Below are 17,302 nucleotides of genomic sequence, written 5' to 3' on the forward strand. Positions count from 1 at the left end.
GTGAACACATGACCATGAGAGCAGTACGTTGGCTTCTTCCTTTTCAGATTTCATTCAGCCCCTTGGCGATGTGGTGCTTATTGTTTGCTGCTCCAGTTTTTCTGGACATCAGCCAAAGTCCATCTTCCTCCAGCTTCGTGTTCCTGCTTGTTTAATGTGTCTTTTAGTTTTGGGGTCACTGTTAGTTGCCACGAAAAATTTTTGCCGCCTCTGAGGTTGTCCAAATTAGATTTTCAGAACGAGCAGGACCAGGAAAGTCTCCATGTTTCCTTGTGTTTTTGTGTGTTGTCGGGAGTGGCGTCACTGTAATGGATTTCTATATGTATATATGATCTATATGATTTATGCAGATCAGAAAAGGTCTGCAGCCTTCCGGAGAGGAAATGCTGGGAAACACTGACTAAGAAGGCTGTTTTTATATATCAAAGCTGAATACTGATTGGAAGTGAGAGATGATGCATCTAATGAGTGTTGTTAATGTTTATTGGTGAAGATTCTGCAGTTTCACCAGGGAACAGAGTGAACCCCTTAGTGCAATATCAGTGAACATGAAATTCCTCATTTGTTGTACCATTCTGTTAAACACATAATTCCTAAGTTAATAATTCAGACTTTCCAGTTCTGTGAAGCTCGAGGGTTGAATGTCAGGGTGTCTGTGAACATGATCTTCCAGAAGAAAACCGTGTGTTATACAGTTAAATTCATCAATCTCGTGCTGCGATGGGGGAAAAACATAATGATGTTCATGTAATTGTGAGAGGTGGAAAGATACTTTAGGTTCATTAAGAATCATGTCGGGACAAATTAGACTATGTTTTTGCTGCTGCAGCCTCTGTAATTAACAGGAAACGCTGCTCTGCATTTCCTCTGACGGACCATAAAAACAAATCTGTCAGAATAAAGTGAAAATACAGATCTCACTGTACTAACACAGACCACCAGCAGGAATCTGCCTGTATTTAATGGCTCCCCCTTTGCACGACAATGTTTGAAGTGAACCCACATTATTTTTGTGTTTTCGTTTCTGAAACTTTGTGCATTTACACAGCAGCGATTTAAAAACGACGTGCGTTTACACAGCAACAACAGACACCAAAGACGACCAGGTGCTAGTTCGGAGCCAGGGCCAGATTTAGCACAAGTTCTTTGTCTTTCCACCTCCAAAGCTCCGGCCTATCAGGGGCTAAACTGGTGCTAAGCTGGCCCCACATCGTTGCTGGGCTCATCAGCGTGTGTTTGCGTAGGTTGCCATTGGAAACGGCTTCAGAGCTGCGTTCTATCATTCTACACCTCCATTCCTCCTGATGTTGAAGATTTTGATTCAGACATCTAGAAATAAAGTGAACGAAGCAGAAATTCACTATGTAATGCTGAAATGTTGAAAAATAAGCCCTAAGCTCATTCACGCGTTATAATCTTTTTTTCTCTCCATGGCCACTCCGGGGCTCCGAGCTACAGCCAGAAGGAAGTTAATAAACACCTATGGGGCTACGAGGAGACGCAATGTTTTCTGGCTCTTTGGTCAGTATCCGAGGTTCAGATCAAACTAGATGGAGCGACCCGGACCAAACCAATGAATACCGTCCATCTCCTTGTTCCTGTATGAGTGCTACATTGGTGAAATCAGTGACGTACGATGTTTTGGAGTGACACAATGATGTGGCTCTCACTTGGCTCTGTTAACAATGGAAAAACAACCGGTTCTTTGACGGTGCTCATTTAAGAACTGGCCCTGGCACCGGACCTGAACTAGCACCTGATTCTTTTTGGTGGAAAAGCTCTATGAGAGCACCATAACATCGTGTATTCAGAGCCCTGAAATCACCAAAGTTTGATGTTTTCACTTGGAAATGTTTTCATGTGAAAGGGACCTGAAGCACACTTAAGAAAACACTTCATTCCAAGCACACTGTGATCTTCAACATTAAGTTGTGATCTGCGCTGTGATTGTCACTGATGTGGCCTGTTGTCATGTGCATGTCTGAATCATTGTAACACATGGAGGGAATTTATTTGAAGATGTGATTTTCTCATGCTTCAGACTTGGTTCAGGGCTTATTGATGAAAATCAGGCCGTCACTTTAACCACTGTGGACGGCATCAAAGAAAAATCCATTTGGCATAAAACCCGATATTTGAAATGTCCTAATGAGCAGAAAAAGCTGCCTGTCAATGAATGTGTTTGCAGTGGTTCTGTCAGCAGGACCACCGGAGTCACATCTGTAAGCTCAGAGGTGGAGCTGTGATGGTGTGGGGCAGCATCAGTGCAGAGGGTGGAGGAGATGACATTTATAGATAGCAGCATGAGTGCTGGTGGATGTATGAAACTCCTGGCTGACAGATGACTCCCAGTCTCCAGAGGCTTGGCAGAGCAGGAATATCTCAGCACAATCCTGCAGGAGTTTAGTAAAAAGGAAACCTTGGCCAAGTATCCACCCTGAATCGAGTCCAACAGAACTCCACTGGGCCCTTTTAAAGAGAAATGCAGAGCAATGCCTGAAAAAAGTATTTATCAAATAGGAAGCTGCATGTGTGCTCTACAACATGAAATTCAACATTTCAATGTGATAATTTTTCATTTTGCACAAGAGCAGAAACTCTCCTGCTCACTACAGAGGTGAATAACCTCCTGTCAGGTGGTGCTATAGTGGCTCATCTGACATTTAAATGGTATTGCACAAGGATTTATCACCTCTGAACTGTCTGTGGAATAAATATATATATATATATATATATATATATATATATATCAACACAGGTTTCTCACGTCTCAGGATGTGCAGCTCATCCAAGCTGTGGCAAGAAGGTTTTCTGTGTCTCCCAGCACAGTGTCCAGAGCATGGAGGACATACCAGGAGACAGGCTAGGACACCAGGAGACGTGGAGGGGGGTGTAGGAGGGTAACAAGCCAGCAGCAGGACTGCTACGTCCTCCTTTGTACAAGAAGGAACAGGAGGAGCGCTGCAAGAGCCCTGCAGGATGACCTCCAGCAGGCCACTAATGTGATGTTTCTGCTCAAACTGTCAGAAACAGAATTCACCAGGGTGCTATGAGGGCCCATGTCCACAAGGGGGGCCTGTTCTTACAGTCCAACACCCTGCAGGGCCATTGGCATTAGCCAGAGAACACCAATATTGGCAGATTGGCCATTGGCGCCCTGTGTTCCTGACCGATGAGAGCAGGTTCACAATGAGCACATGTGACAGACGTGACAGAGTCTGGAGACGCCGTGGAGAACGTTCTACTGAACGTTCTGCTGAACGTTCTGCATCAGCAACATCCTGCATCAGCACGTCCTGCATCAGCAACATCCTCCAGCATGAGCGGTTTGGTGGTGGGTCAGTAGTGGTGTGGGAAGGCATTTCTTTGGATGGCCTACAGCCCTCCATGTGCTCCAATGCTGGTGCAGTGGTTCCTGGGTTCCTTCTGATGGAGGACAATGCCAGGCCTCATGTGGCTGAAGTGTGTCAACAGTTCTTCCATGACGAAGGCATTGATGCTCTGGACTGGCCTGCCCGTCCCCCAGACCTGAATCCAACTGAGCACATCTGGGACATCATGTCTGGTTCCATCCACCAACCACACATTGACCACAGACTGTCCAGGAGTTGACTGATGCTTTGATCCAAGTCTGGGAGGGGATCCCTCAGGAGAACATCCGCCGCCTCATCAGAAGCATGCCCAGGCGTTGTAGGGAGGTCATACAGGCAGGTGGAGGCCACACACACTACTGAGCCTCATTTTGGCTTGTCTTGAGGAATTTTCACTGATGCTGGATCAGCGTGCAATGTGATTCTCCACTTTTATTTTGAGTTTGATTCCAAATCCAGACCTCCATGGGAAAATCATTTTGATTTACATTGATCATTTTTATGTTATTTTGTTCTTATCGCACTCTACTATATATTGAATAAAGACTTTCGACTGCAATATTTCGTTAATTGAGATCGAGGATGAGTTATTTGTGTTCCCTTTATTTCTTTTGAGCAGCGTATATGGTCAGAGGTGGAGACTGCGACATCAAACCTGTTCTCGTCATTGTGTTCTTCGACAGCACACTCTAGTTTCTCTCTGATAACAGGCATCCAAAAACTGCATGCAGAAATATTCCTGTGTCAACAAAGGCTGTATATTAGTAAATGTTTTAACCTGCGCTCACATCATTTGCGCACTGTGCGTTTATTGAGAGCTATATATATAATATACTGTATACATGTGTATATATATATATATATATATATATATATATATATATATATATATATATATATAAAAAACAGTGCTTTCAAACAAATTTTTTTCCATCTTTATTTATAGAACATTATAGACAGACGGTGTAATACATAACAGTGTAAAAAGAATGTGAAGTAAACATAAATAGTCACATGTGAATGTCAACCCCCTACCCGCCCTACACTTAGAAAAAAAGAATAAGTACGATCGACATTTTTAATCACATTAATCACTGCGTTGCCCTGGATTAATTTTGATTAATCACAATTAAATACCATTCATTTTAATCTATATTCTTGCGTAATCACGTTTTATCTTGCATGAGCAAACAGACTCAAGAAAGAAGGAAATATATCTGCAATTAATGTGTTTATTAAACACCTTTCACAGTTGATGTTCTCCTTTTTAAAACAACCATCTACATTAATGGAAACACCTGCAGAACAGTGTCCACAGCATCAGACTGCTTCATGGCGTTTGTTCCGATTCAGACCACCTCCTCCTGCTGTGTTCTCGTTTGCACCCTCACATGATCGTCACAGGTGATTCTGCATTCTGTAACGAGGCTCATGAAGATTTTCAGTATTTTGCTGTGAGCTCTGACAATAGCGTCCAGTCTTCTCATCAGCTGTTGACACCTTCGACTGGATCACTTGTTCACCACTTGTTCACCACTTGTCCTTCCTGCCACAGCTTTCTGTGGACAACAGCTGCTTTTAGACAGACCCAGCAGTGAAAGCTAGATACCAGTGTGATGAAGTTTAGCATCAAAGCCATACTGTGAGTTTGTTTTAAAAAGAAATATGCTGACAGATTCAGAAATGAGTTGTTTATTTAGCAACATTAGTCTGAAAAGAGACATAATACATATTGTAGATATTACATAATACTTTTTTCATGAAGAAATTTCAGCGTATTGATACTAAGTTTTGTGAAAATGTGAAGATTTTCAGTTTGTACTCATACAACATCCATCTCTTTATGAGATTACCCCCCCCCCCCCCCCCCCCACACACACACACACACACAAAAAAATTATTCCAAATTGCTATCAAACAGAGCTGCCAGCCCTGATATGAAGCATACATGACAGAAGAGGACCTGTCAGTGTGAGACACTCCTTTGCAGAACTACGACCCATTAAAACCTCAATCACAAGAACTGAATGAAAAAGCTAGCTTCAAGCAGATTACCATTGAACTGATGCATGAAGTCACATGACATTGGAAATACTCAGTGGATGGACTTAATTCTTCTACTCTCAGATCGAACCAGAAACGTCCCTCAGACTTTATTGGATTACTGGACAAAAGCTGGACAATAACAACAAAGTTTCCTCCAGAGTGTCATGACTCCCAGTCCATATTCTCCTGGACTTGGTAGTTTTATTTTGACAGTCACCGTAGTGACAATCCAACTTGGTCGTCTGTCCACTGGAATGTCTGTGTTCTCCTGTTGTTAATGTTTAGAGCTCATTGTTCTCTGCTGCATGTGTGTGTGTGGTTTCATTACAAAAACCAAAAGAACAGTGCCAGCCAGTGGCGTTTAAAGTGTACTGCATCATTTCCGGCGGTCCTGCCGTTGTCGAGGAAACGGACTTCAACTTTTCTGAAACGAAAACACAAAAATGATGCCTTTCGTTTATGTTTCATGTAAGTGCAGTCGTATGTATCTTGATAAAGAATGTTAACAAACTTGCGTGAGTAGTTTCAAGTGAGACTGATAGTTTGGTCATTATCTCACTACAGGGTGGTGCCTCGCAAACATTAATTAATTCATTAATAACAAATTTATTTCAATTAATGATTTAAATGATCCATAAATTACTTCCAGTGATGTATTACTTTCAGTAATCTATTACTTACAGAAATTTGCTACTCCCAGTTTCCTGGGAACGGACATCGTTTTCAAAACTTTGCCACGCAAACCTGAAACTTTTCTGCAACGAAAATGCAAAAATTTGTTGAGTTTTCACTTGAAACGTCGTTGTGTAAACAAAGCTTCAGATGCTACCTGGATACGGCACTCTCACAAAAAATTTGAATTTGGGGCCGAAGGAGCTATAAATTGAACATCATCATCCTAAAACACTCACAATGATCTGATCTCTCTGGGGGGACTTTTTTTCATCATTTGCTAAAAATCTTATAAAAATCCTCACATTAGAACACTGAACTTGCACACACATCAATGCACTTCTTGAATGTCAGACACCCCAACAATCGGCCTCGGTGTGTCTCGAAGCCGAGACTTTTTACTGCCCTGAACAGGTCAGTATCTGTGAGACGATTGGCCGGCTCTTCCTGGAAACAGGCAGTTTTCTGCCCCCCCCCCCAATCCCCCGGCTCTCACAATATGTGGTATGCGATTAAGGCAATTACACTGCGTCTTTGCAACAGCTCGGCACTAAAAAGCTGTGAAAATGGAAAACATCGAGCAGCAGCAGGCGAGGGACATTTAGAGACATGAAAAGAGGTGGCTGACGAAAGGCTTTCTGTGGCAGAAGGTGGCAAATGTCGATGGCGTCCGTTGAGCTCTGGTGCAACCGGAGCTGGAGCTAGCCTGGTAGAGCATCAAGGACAGGCTGTTAGTGTGTGGACACCTCATTATAACCACCACAGGTTAATCACGCTGATCAATTTTTTCATTTTGACCACTAAATTCAGTGGCCCCATGGAGAAATGACATCTTGATCCGTGCAGAAACCGAGTGAACTCAGATGTGGATTAAACAAACTAAAGAGAGACGCACAGCTCTTCTCATTCTGCAATACGCAGTCCATCCACATTAGTTCTGATCACTGGCTGCCTCCAGGCTTTCTTTCTCTCTCCCTCTCTCTCCATCCTCCTCTCCCTCTCTTTGTTTACCACATAGAGGTTGATTTATGTCGGCTGCACTTGGCAGAGTTGGGTGGCGTGGGCGAGATACAGCAGCTGAAGGGGAGAGAGAGGAGAAGAGAGGGAAACAACAGCGAGGAGTGAGGAGAAGGGGAAGCAAAAGGCCAAATCGGAGTGATGTATCAGGGGAGGGAAATGAAGAGGTGAACAGAAAGGAAGAAACCAAACAAACCAGAGGGTTGGATGAGAATAGTAAGTGAGGAGGGGGAGATTACAGGACGAGGGAGGGAGGGAGGCCGAGGTGTTGCTCTGGCCTCAGGTGTCTCACTCTGATCTGGATCTTTTCTGAAGCCTCATCATGTCTCCCGCTGCACTCCCTCTGGCTCTGTCACTCCTTTCTCTTCTCCTTCGGTACGTTTACGGAGCCTTTAACAGCTCCGTCCCGCTCAGGACGGCCTGGATCACCGTTCAGAATTATTTGAGGATTTCACGGTCTCTCAGGGAGAGCAGAGCTGCTGCAGCCACACCATCACTCCATCAAATGGGGCGTTGTGTTTATGGTCCAATCAGATATATTGAGCAGAGAGTGATAAATGAAACGGTGCAAAGCTTATGGGATGCCTTGTTTACATAATGTTTAAACCGGTCAGCAAAGCACTCGATATTTATGAGACGGGGGGGGAAAAGCAGACACATGAAAAATTCACTACACAAATAGAAGAGGGAGCAGGGTTTGTGTGTGTGTAGAGTCCTTATAGTGGCATATCCATTTTGTTTTTTCATTTTCCGAAGTTTACCCATTTTCATTTGGACGCCGTCGCCATGCAGTGAACTGTGGAAACATTTCATCAGATGTTTGGACGACGTGGTTGGGAATAGATCGTTTGCACTGACGTCACGATTGTCCCACGATTGTCTCTGATTCGCTAGTGTCAACAACACGGGGGTAACCGTTGAGGAAGGCACAAAAATGGGAATCGCGTGCGCACTTGTCGGGTGTTGTAACAATTCTACTCACAGCAATGTTTGGTTTTTTAGTTCAGCGTGAAGGGTCAAAAGTCAAAGAATTAACTGGCAGACGTCAAAGACAGTGGCTCGCAAATCTGTACAGATCGAACATAAAACCTAAAATCTACAAATGTATAAGAGCATGTGAAGAGTATTTTGTGAAGGGTACGTTTCTTTTTGCCATTACTACCCTGACTTGTGTGTTTTGATGACAATGTCATCACAAGTTTCTGTACAGGCACCATGTCTTTATGGTTATCATACTCTCTGTCTGGCTCAACTCTACAAACCAAAGTTACTAAGAAAATAAGGTCACATTTACTTACCCTGGCCAATATTATTTTCATTTGTTTGAGACTCTTTCACTACAATATTCCTCACCCATCCTGACACAAAAAAGTTGTGAGAGGAGAGGCTTTTGGACGGCTTCATCTGTCTCCCCGTTATAAAACCTGTAGTGAGTACCAAGTAGTTTACGATGTCCGTGTGATTTACACTCGGCCGCATGCCGACATCGTCCTCAAATTTTCACGAATTTCTGTGGGGGCCAACCCCACCGCACTCCTCTATCTTACCGCGATACCGAGCTTCATTAGGAATATTTAATCCTTGATCAATTTGGGGAAAAATCACATGAATCCGCCATTGTTGATATGTTGCTATGCAGCCGTGTGCATAAAAGATGGCGAATCGGAGAGGATCATGGGAAATATGATATCTTTACTGTATAAGAGCTGGTGTTGTTTAAAGCTCACCAAAGCGGGACAAAAGATTGGAAAAACCTTGACCATCTGAGGAGCCTCCATTTCTGCTGCCACATTCAGAATTTGGTGCAAACACCATGAAAGCTTGGATCCATTTTGCCTGGTACCAACAGCTCAGTGGAGATTTTCTGAGCAGGTTGAAGCTCCACAGTCTGCAGAACAATTACATTGTAGATTTTCAAGGATCTGGAGCAGCCGTGTGATGTTCTTATGCCAATATGGACTCAAATCTCTGAGGAACATTGCCAGCAAATGCATGATTATATATCTAATTTGATTATATAAAGCTCAAGGAGATGTAATCCAGGGCTAACAAGTTCTACCAAACAATCCAGCCAATGAGCGTCTATTGGAACGTCTTGATCAGGCTCACTGGGAGCCAGAGGGGATAAAACTATACAACAGCCTTCAAAAGCACAAGCAGCTGACGCCTCAGATGAACATTGGTTTCCTCCTGCCCCGTGTTTGACATTCCTGGTTTATTGCACGCTAGGGTTGTTCGGTATATTGGTACTGTATTGGTATTGCGGTACTTACGCCTTTAAAACGATACTATACCGGACCCGGCCAGTGCCGGTATCTTTTTTCTTCTTTCTGTGGGGGAAGCCTCGGCCGGCTGCTCCTCGTTTTGACTTTCAATCGAAGGTGCGGAAAACAGCGCTCTGGTCTCTTTTTCTATTTATTTAATTAAATTTTTTATTTTTTTTTTGCTCTCCGGTTTCCGAGAGGTGTGAAAATATCTGCCGAGACAGGGTGAGCGCACGCTCCCGCATTCCGACCCGCGATCCGCAACTGAATAAGCCCTTCATACTCGACCTTATCTACCAACAACATTCCTGGATACAACTTCAGAATAAAAGTCAAACAACATATTTTCAAAACAATCTTCTCCCAACCGAGCTTGTACTTTGAAAAGAATACCGGATGCGCATGCGTAAATGACATGGCGTTTGCGTCCATGTCAGAGTGCGCATGCGAAACTGACTGAAGCGACTCGTGGAAACTCGAGAAATCGAGTGCGTCACAGAGAGAGAGAGGGAGAGAGAGACAGAAGGGAAACAATGGCTGCTGCTACATTCACAAGGCCGCAACTGTGTTCTCTTTTTATTTGGAAAAGTATCGAAATACATGGTGGTATCGGTATCGATACCAAAATGTCGTGACAACACTATGATGCGCTGCTATCGTCTTCAGCAGGATTTCAGACACGTGGAGATCAATGACATGGTACATTGAAATTGTTGTATAAGTATGAGTCACGTTACCAATACCCTGGAGACCGTGTGTTGGTCTCACTGTAAATTTGTTCTTGTTACAAAGAATCCTTCCTGTGTAACACAGACATGTCTCTCTCTCTCTCTCTCTCTCTCTCTCTCTCTCTCTCTCTCTCTCTCTCTCTCTCTCTCTCTCTCTCTCTCTCTCTCTCTCTCTCTCTCTCTCTCTCTCTCTCTCTCTCTCTCTCTCTGTCTCTGTCTCTGTCTCTGTCTGTCCTGCAGCCGGCCAGCTGAGCCAGTCGGCTCATTTGTCCCTCCAGCTTCCCTACACCGTCCTCGGCCTCGGACGCAGCGCCAACTTCCTGGATCACCTTTTCGTGGGCATCCCGCGGCAGCCTGGAGACTCGGTGAGAAGACGTGACACATGACATGTTACCCAGACGCTGCTGAAGGCGCTGTGCTCGCACAGAATATTGAAAGGACCCTCATTGAATATTCTCACTGACACAGACATAGAAAAATAAGAAACGGTGCCAAAGTAAACCCTTCTCAACCCCCCCAGGTGCAATTTGCATCTAAAGACGACATTTGTAGTCAAATTAAGTCATTTCTGAGCATCCTAACCTGTCCTGAATTTAACAGCATGTGGCATGCTTGACTGAGACGTTTAATGTCTGGGTGGTAAGTGGAGGAATAAAAGGCTGTGAGAGAAGAGCAAAAACAGCCTGGGGATCACACTGCGAAGACGGAGCAAACTTTTCAAGAAAAAAAAAAAAAATTTAAATGACGGACTAATTTGCGGTTGGAGCGTTTTAAGTACTTTGAAAGTCACGAGCAGAGAGTAAAAAGGTTGTTTTTCTCCTCCTGCTTGAGCCTTTCTCTCTTTTCTTCCCCTCATAATATGCTGGATGTTCCACTTTTTCTTCAGAGGAGTGTCGGACTTGTTTGAAGGGAGTTTCGTGAAGATTCAGAAGAGGGAATTCCCCTCCCTATTTTCTTAACAAATTAGAAAATCCAAACAAACAGAAACAGCAGCCTCTCCTTAAGCTAGCACAAACCATTTAATGCTTGGAGACGTTCTCTTTAATTAGAGCCGCGATCAAGAGAGCAGAAGAGATGCACGGCTCTCTTCTGTTACTGACGAAGCTCTTCTCCGTGTTGCTAACCAGTCATCTGCTATATTAAAGTAACGTCACGCGTATCCGCCCACCAACAGCTCGCTAGCAGCCGTGAGTACCGATGACGTCTGCAGAGCCAATCATGGTTATTCTGAAGGAACATGGAACAGAAATCATTTTAGATTTGGGGTAGCAGATAATCTGTCAGACCATCATTTATAAAACACCGCGACTGGACTGAGACGGTTAAGTCAAGTCAACACAGACAACAATTATACAATTATTATGCATAGCTCAATGTGCAGTGAAATGCACCGAAACAACCCTTCTTATTGGATAAAAGAATAAAAATAAGACTTCGGCCGTATTCAGAAAGTCATGAAACAACCTGGGTGAGTGGATGACTTGTGTTCCGCTGTGTGTTCAGTATGTAGAGTGGCCACAGAGAAAAGGAGAATCAAAATCACTCCAAACCCAGAAAGAGCAAAAATTCTCCCAATCCAATTTCTAACATGGAGGAGGTATCATCATGCTTTGGGGCTGCATGTGATAATGGGTGTCTCAAAGAATGGATGATTTCTGTTGGGCTAGGTCATATGAGATGAAACAATCTGCCTAATGAAGTGACTATTAAGTTTATTAAAAGTCCATTTCATTTCAACTAGTTCAGCACTAACTGTACCTGGGTTCATATTTTCACAATGAAGGATAATTAATTTGCTTCAGCCTTAAAACCGGGCTGATCGTTGATCGTTCCTTCCCATTTTCTGGTTTTACAGAGAATTATTCTACTAAAGAGGAGCAGGCTGGTGTTTTTACGGTTTCGCTGAGCTCTAATAAGTGAAGTCTTCTCTCAGGTGTTGTGAACAGTGTTCAGGTGGCAGTTTCCTTTTGAAGCAGCTGATTTTCAGCCCACTTCTCTGGAGGAGTACGATCGGGCAGCAGGATCGAGGTGAAGAGAAGCTCATTTCCATTTCCATACAGCTTAAAAGGAGGAAAGGTTGTGAGTCACTTCAGATCCGACGAGATATTACTTAAGCTTTTTTTAAATATATTTCGTGATTGATAAACTCACCTGGGGCACTGATGAAAAAAATAAAAGCTCATTCAGCCCCCACTGGAAGAGAAGTTAATATTTTTTATTTCTTCACGCTGATCTTTGTTTGACATCTCCGCATGCCGACGGTAATTGACTCCTGTGTGCGCTTTGTTACCCATCCAGCACATGTTGTACTAATACAGTAAATAATTGATTAGTTTTCTGGTTTTAATGTACTCTTCTTCAAACAGTTCACGCTCTCACGTCCCCATGTCTGTCTTCTCTCTCTACATTCATCACTCTGAATATGAAGCTTCTTTCTTTCCCACCAAGGTTTCTTGAAGCAGCTCATTAGAATTGCAGATGATTGGGTCCACACCTCGGAAACTGTTGTGTGCTGAATACTCAACTCATACATGCTGCTCTGTTTCTCCTCCCTCCACTCATGACTTTTCTCAATGCAAAGGAAGGCGATCTCTTCTTTTTCCACATTTCCATTCTTGCTGCTCACTCTTCGTCGCCCCACAAACTGAAGTGATGAAGGAATAAAGCTGAAGCTGGTGAATGCCTCTCTCACTGAGCTGCACGATGAGTTAAAGAGACGATACCTGTGTTGAATATTATCATTAACCGACGATAAATAAAAGGTAGACGATGTGGTGGTCTTTGTACTTCCACATAACAGTGCTCTTTCTCTTATTGGAACAGATTCAAACGGTTTGTGTTTCATTCAGTTCTTTTTGATCTGTCTGTAGTTTCCTCCTGCAGTGTTTTATTTTGATGACTTTGTTGTTTTTAGTCTTTTTTCCTTGATTTTTCTGCTCCTGACTTCTGGTCTGAACGTTTCATCATCTCTCGGTCCACACGGAGTCTTTGTGGCAGTAAGAAGAGCAAAGGAGCTCAGACATCAGTCTTCTTCTTTAACTTCCTCCACCTCCCAGACCAAACCACTGGTAGACCTGGCAGGTCCTGGACCCAGACCAGGTGTCCTCCCAGAGGTAGACCCTCTGCAGCAGGTCCTGGACCCAGACCAGGTGTCCTCCCAGAGGTAGACCCTCTGCAGCAGGTCCTGGACCCAGACCAGGTTTCCTCCCAGAGGTAGACCCTCTGCAGCAGGTCCTGGACCCAGACCAGGTCTCCTCCCAGAGGTAGACCCTCTGCAGTAGGTCCTGGACCCAGACCAGGTGGATCTCCCGAGCTGGTTCCTCTCAGTGTGGAGGAGCAGTATCATGAAGAGTGAGGACCTCCACCCTGCTGAGGAATCTCATCTCTACCGGTGAGGGTGGAGGTGATCTAAAGGTGAGGATCAGGTGAGGGTGTAGGCGATCTAAAGGTGAGGATCAGGTGAGGGTGGAGGTGATCTAAAGGTGAGGATCAGGTGAGGGTGGAGGTGATCTAAAGGTGAGGATCAGGTGAGGGTGTAGCCGATCTAAAGGAGAGGATCAGGTGAGGGTGGAGGTGATTTAAAGCTTAGAATCAGGTGAAGGTGGAGGTGATCTAAAGCTGATGATGAGGTAAAGGTGGAGGTGATCTAAAGCTGATGATGAGGTAAAGGTGGAGGTGATCTAAAGCTGATGATCAGGTAAAGGTGGAGGTGAAGAGCTTTGATTTACAGCTCAACTCCTCTTCACTACAGTCCAGTACAGAGACTTTATCACTGCAGCTGGTCTCAGGATCCTCCTCCATCACGTTGAAGAAATACCTGGACTCCTCCACCTGGGAATGTTGACATAATGAAGTGAAACATGATGGGTTGTCAACACCATCTCGTGCAGCAGGACTGATCTGACTGGATAAATATGACATGCAGAGTGTGATGAGACAGAAAAGCCTGTTTTCTGCAGCATGTGTACTGCGACTGATGATACGGTGATGGCCAAAGCTTTGTGATATATCGTGCGGCCTTTCTGGGCAGGTTTAGTTTCCTTAACCATCTTCATCCATCTTCATCATCTTTGCCTCCTCCTGACTGGGGTTCTGTCCTGTTATCTCACCGCCTGCCCCGTCGTGCCTCATCCACCACCAGAGCTTCTCCTGCTGCTTCCCAGAACGAGACGCGTCTCTAAAATCTACTTGAATATCCTCCATCTTCTGTCCAATCATTGTTCTCTTTTATTTGTTCCTCCATCTTTCTCTCTCCTCCTGCTCACTTATCTTCCACCCTCGGGATTTCCTTTGCTGCTCAAAGTGGTTTACTCCACTAATCAGTCCCCCACTTGTCACTTTCAGTCTCTAACTCTGTTTCCCCTCACCCTCCATCTCTGTCTCCTCTTTCTCATAGTGTGCCAGTTTCCCTGGCTTTGAATCAGAGTATCTCTCTCCCTCTCTGAAGACTTGGAAACACTTTTCTCTTCCAAACAGCCAGATCGGATCTGCTCCCAGGCAGCAGCAGAGGAAGCCTGCGTTGTCTCCAGCTCTGCTCCCCCGCCAGTTGCCGCACCGACGACAGCGCTTTCCAAGAGCTAAGCGACAATGGCTGCCGGCGAGAATGTGCTTGTTATGTAAAAGCAGCGCCGCCGCTGCACGCTCATTCAAAATAGCTGCAAGATGTGGTTCCTCTCATTTGATGAGGAGCGGAGAATTACAATTAGAGAGCAGCTGCACTTCCACATTCTGCCAAATGTTAGACAGGAGAATGTTAATTCCTCCTGGCTTACAAGCACGATTAGTTAAAATCACTGGTAGCGCGCCCCCTCGCCTCTGAACTCTTAACCCCTAACCAGCCACAGCAGGGGGTCCGGGAAGGGTCCAGGAAATACACACCAAAAATCTCACCTGAAGTGATGATGTAGCTTCTCCGGATGTTAAATGCCGTCTGCATCGACTGGTATCAGATGTACCTTCACTGGATGCTGAGCCTGAAGGCAGCAAATATCTCAGTAAAAACATGAAACTCCTGCAAAGTCAAGCTGCTGTCAGTCAGCGCTGCGAGTACGGGTTTGAAAACACAATTTAAAGTAGACTGTTTAACTCCATCTTCACATTCAAAGAGTCATTCCAGTGTTTTTAGGACATCCCAGGATTCGTCACAATATTATATATGAAAAATAAATGTGAAACCAAACAATCGAAAATGGAGCAATGAGACAAAGTTCATCTAACAAACTCTCAGTTCAGTTCAGTTCAGTTCAGTTCAGTTCAGTCTGGCTTCTTCCGTTGGGAACTCAAGTCAACCAATCTCCTCCAGCGTCGCCGGTCTCCAGCAACTCCATGACATCCAGGCCAGGTGATATTGACGGATTTGAGGTCAGCCTGAGACGTGCTTCATGAGGTCATTCCCTCCTCCGCTCACCCCAATGAGGACTCCATGTCATCAGCCTTCTGGACTGGGGGGTGTTCTGGGTGGTGTTGTAGGCTGAGAGGTGTTCTGGGCTGGGAGGTGTACTGGGCTAGGAGGTGTTCTGGGCTGGGAGGTGCTCTGACCTGGGTGGTGTTGTGGGCTGGGTGGTGTTCTGACCTGGGAGGTGTTCTGGGCTGGGATGTCTTCTGGGTGGTGTTCTGACCTGGGAGGTGTTCTGGGTGGTGTTGTGGGCTGGGTGGTGTTCTGGTTGGTGTTGTGGGCTGGGAGCTGTTGTGGGCTGGGTGGTGTTCTTGGTGGTGTTGTGGGCTGGGAGCTGTTGTGGGCTGGGTGGTGTTCTTGGTGGTGTTGTGGGCTGGGAGGTGTTGTGGGCTGGGATGTCTTCTGGGTGGTGTGCTGACCTGGGTGGTGTGGGCTGGGAGGTGTTCTGACGTGGGAGGTGTTCTGGGTGGTGTTGTGGGCTGGGAGGTCTTGTGTTTCCATGTCTTGCAGGTGCAGATGGCTGTAGGGAGCACGATGTTCATGTATAAGCAGCTTGATATCTGACGGCAGAGACGCTCAGATGAAGACCAACCTGCCTGACGATGAAGAGTGTGAAGCTCAGGGAAAACATGCAGTACTGCAGATATGCAGGAAACAGGCAGTCAACATGGTCAACTCCACCTCTTCTGGACTCTTTCACAACATTGATTTTGACAATCACAATTTTATAGATAACTATTTGCCTGGATATCGTGGAGTCTTATTGATCTGTGCTCCCCTCAGAGGATCCACTGCCCTCTGCTCTGTACAACCTGTTTTCAACACGTTTTGTTTTTATTCCGTGGCAGCAGTTTTCCTCACTGAACCTTGTGTCTGTACTTTCTCAACGTGCGCTAACACTCCGGCAGCTGCTCCACGCTCCTCTCGTGAATTCTGTTTTCCAAGCAGCCCTCTGTTCCACTGCGACGACTCCAGAAAAGACGATGTATATTTTATCAAGACAGAGACTGAGATTATGACTTCTGCAGATGGCTGAAGTCTCCCACAAACTGCCGCAGAAATACTTAATGACCCATGCAAACACCAGGACGCACATAAAAGCCTGCATGCAGCTGAAGGAGGAGAGGCAGTGTTCCTCAGCGCAGCCGGACTCATTTGTGTTTTGTGGAGCAGATTGTCTTTGTCTTAAACACACAGCTTAAAATAGCCCCTGCATGGCTGTAAGGAGGACCAGGGGACCTTATTACTGCGCCTCCCAGGACTCAACATACATACCAGCTGCATTTGTACCCGCTGTCATGTTTACATGTGTTTTCCTTCTTTTCTCAGGATATAAGGAAGCAGGAGTGGACCGCCATCATCCCCAACTCTCAGCTCATTGTCATCCCTTTCCCTCACGACAAACCCCGCAGGTACACACACCTCCAGGAACATACACACACCTCCACACAGCATACACACCAGTTATGATTTGACAGAGCTCCACTTTTCTCCACATGTTGATGCTTGTTGCTATGGAGACAGTCGACTTGTCTCATCTGAGGACACTTGGTGGCTCATTGGAGTGAATAAAGTAACTTCAGTTCCACACAGACGTCGTCTGTACAGCGCATCAACTAAACATCCTCGTGATTTACACACACGCCCTCACCTCTCAGCGTGTGTCCTCATGTTGTGACGTTGCTGTGCTCATTGTAGCTCAAACCCCCAGCAGGGGCTCCAGATGGTCATTCGCCACACACACACACGCAGACACACACACACACACACACACACACACACACACACACACACACACACACACACACA

General features: G+C 45.1%; 1 protein-coding gene across 1 annotated transcript in view; it reads left to right on the forward strand.

The window, feature by feature from the left end:
• Window positions 1-17,302, forward strand: part of itfg1 (integrin alpha FG-GAP repeat containing 1) — a 213,321-nt gene that overhangs the window by 181,257 nt on the left and 14,762 nt on the right. Inside the window, exons 15-16 of the mRNA XM_080458012.1 lie at window positions 10,339-10,463; window positions 16,823-16,905. Coding sequence (XP_080314138.1) covers window positions 10,339-10,463; window positions 16,823-16,905 — 208 coding nt within the window. The remainder of the gene's footprint in view (window positions 1-10,338; window positions 10,464-16,822; window positions 16,906-17,302) is intronic.

This window comes from Lipophrys pholis (assembly GCF_963383615.2).
Source record: "Lipophrys pholis genome assembly, chromosome: 2".
Classification (NCBI taxonomy): domain Eukaryota; kingdom Metazoa; phylum Chordata; class Actinopteri; order Blenniiformes; family Blenniidae; genus Lipophrys; species Lipophrys pholis.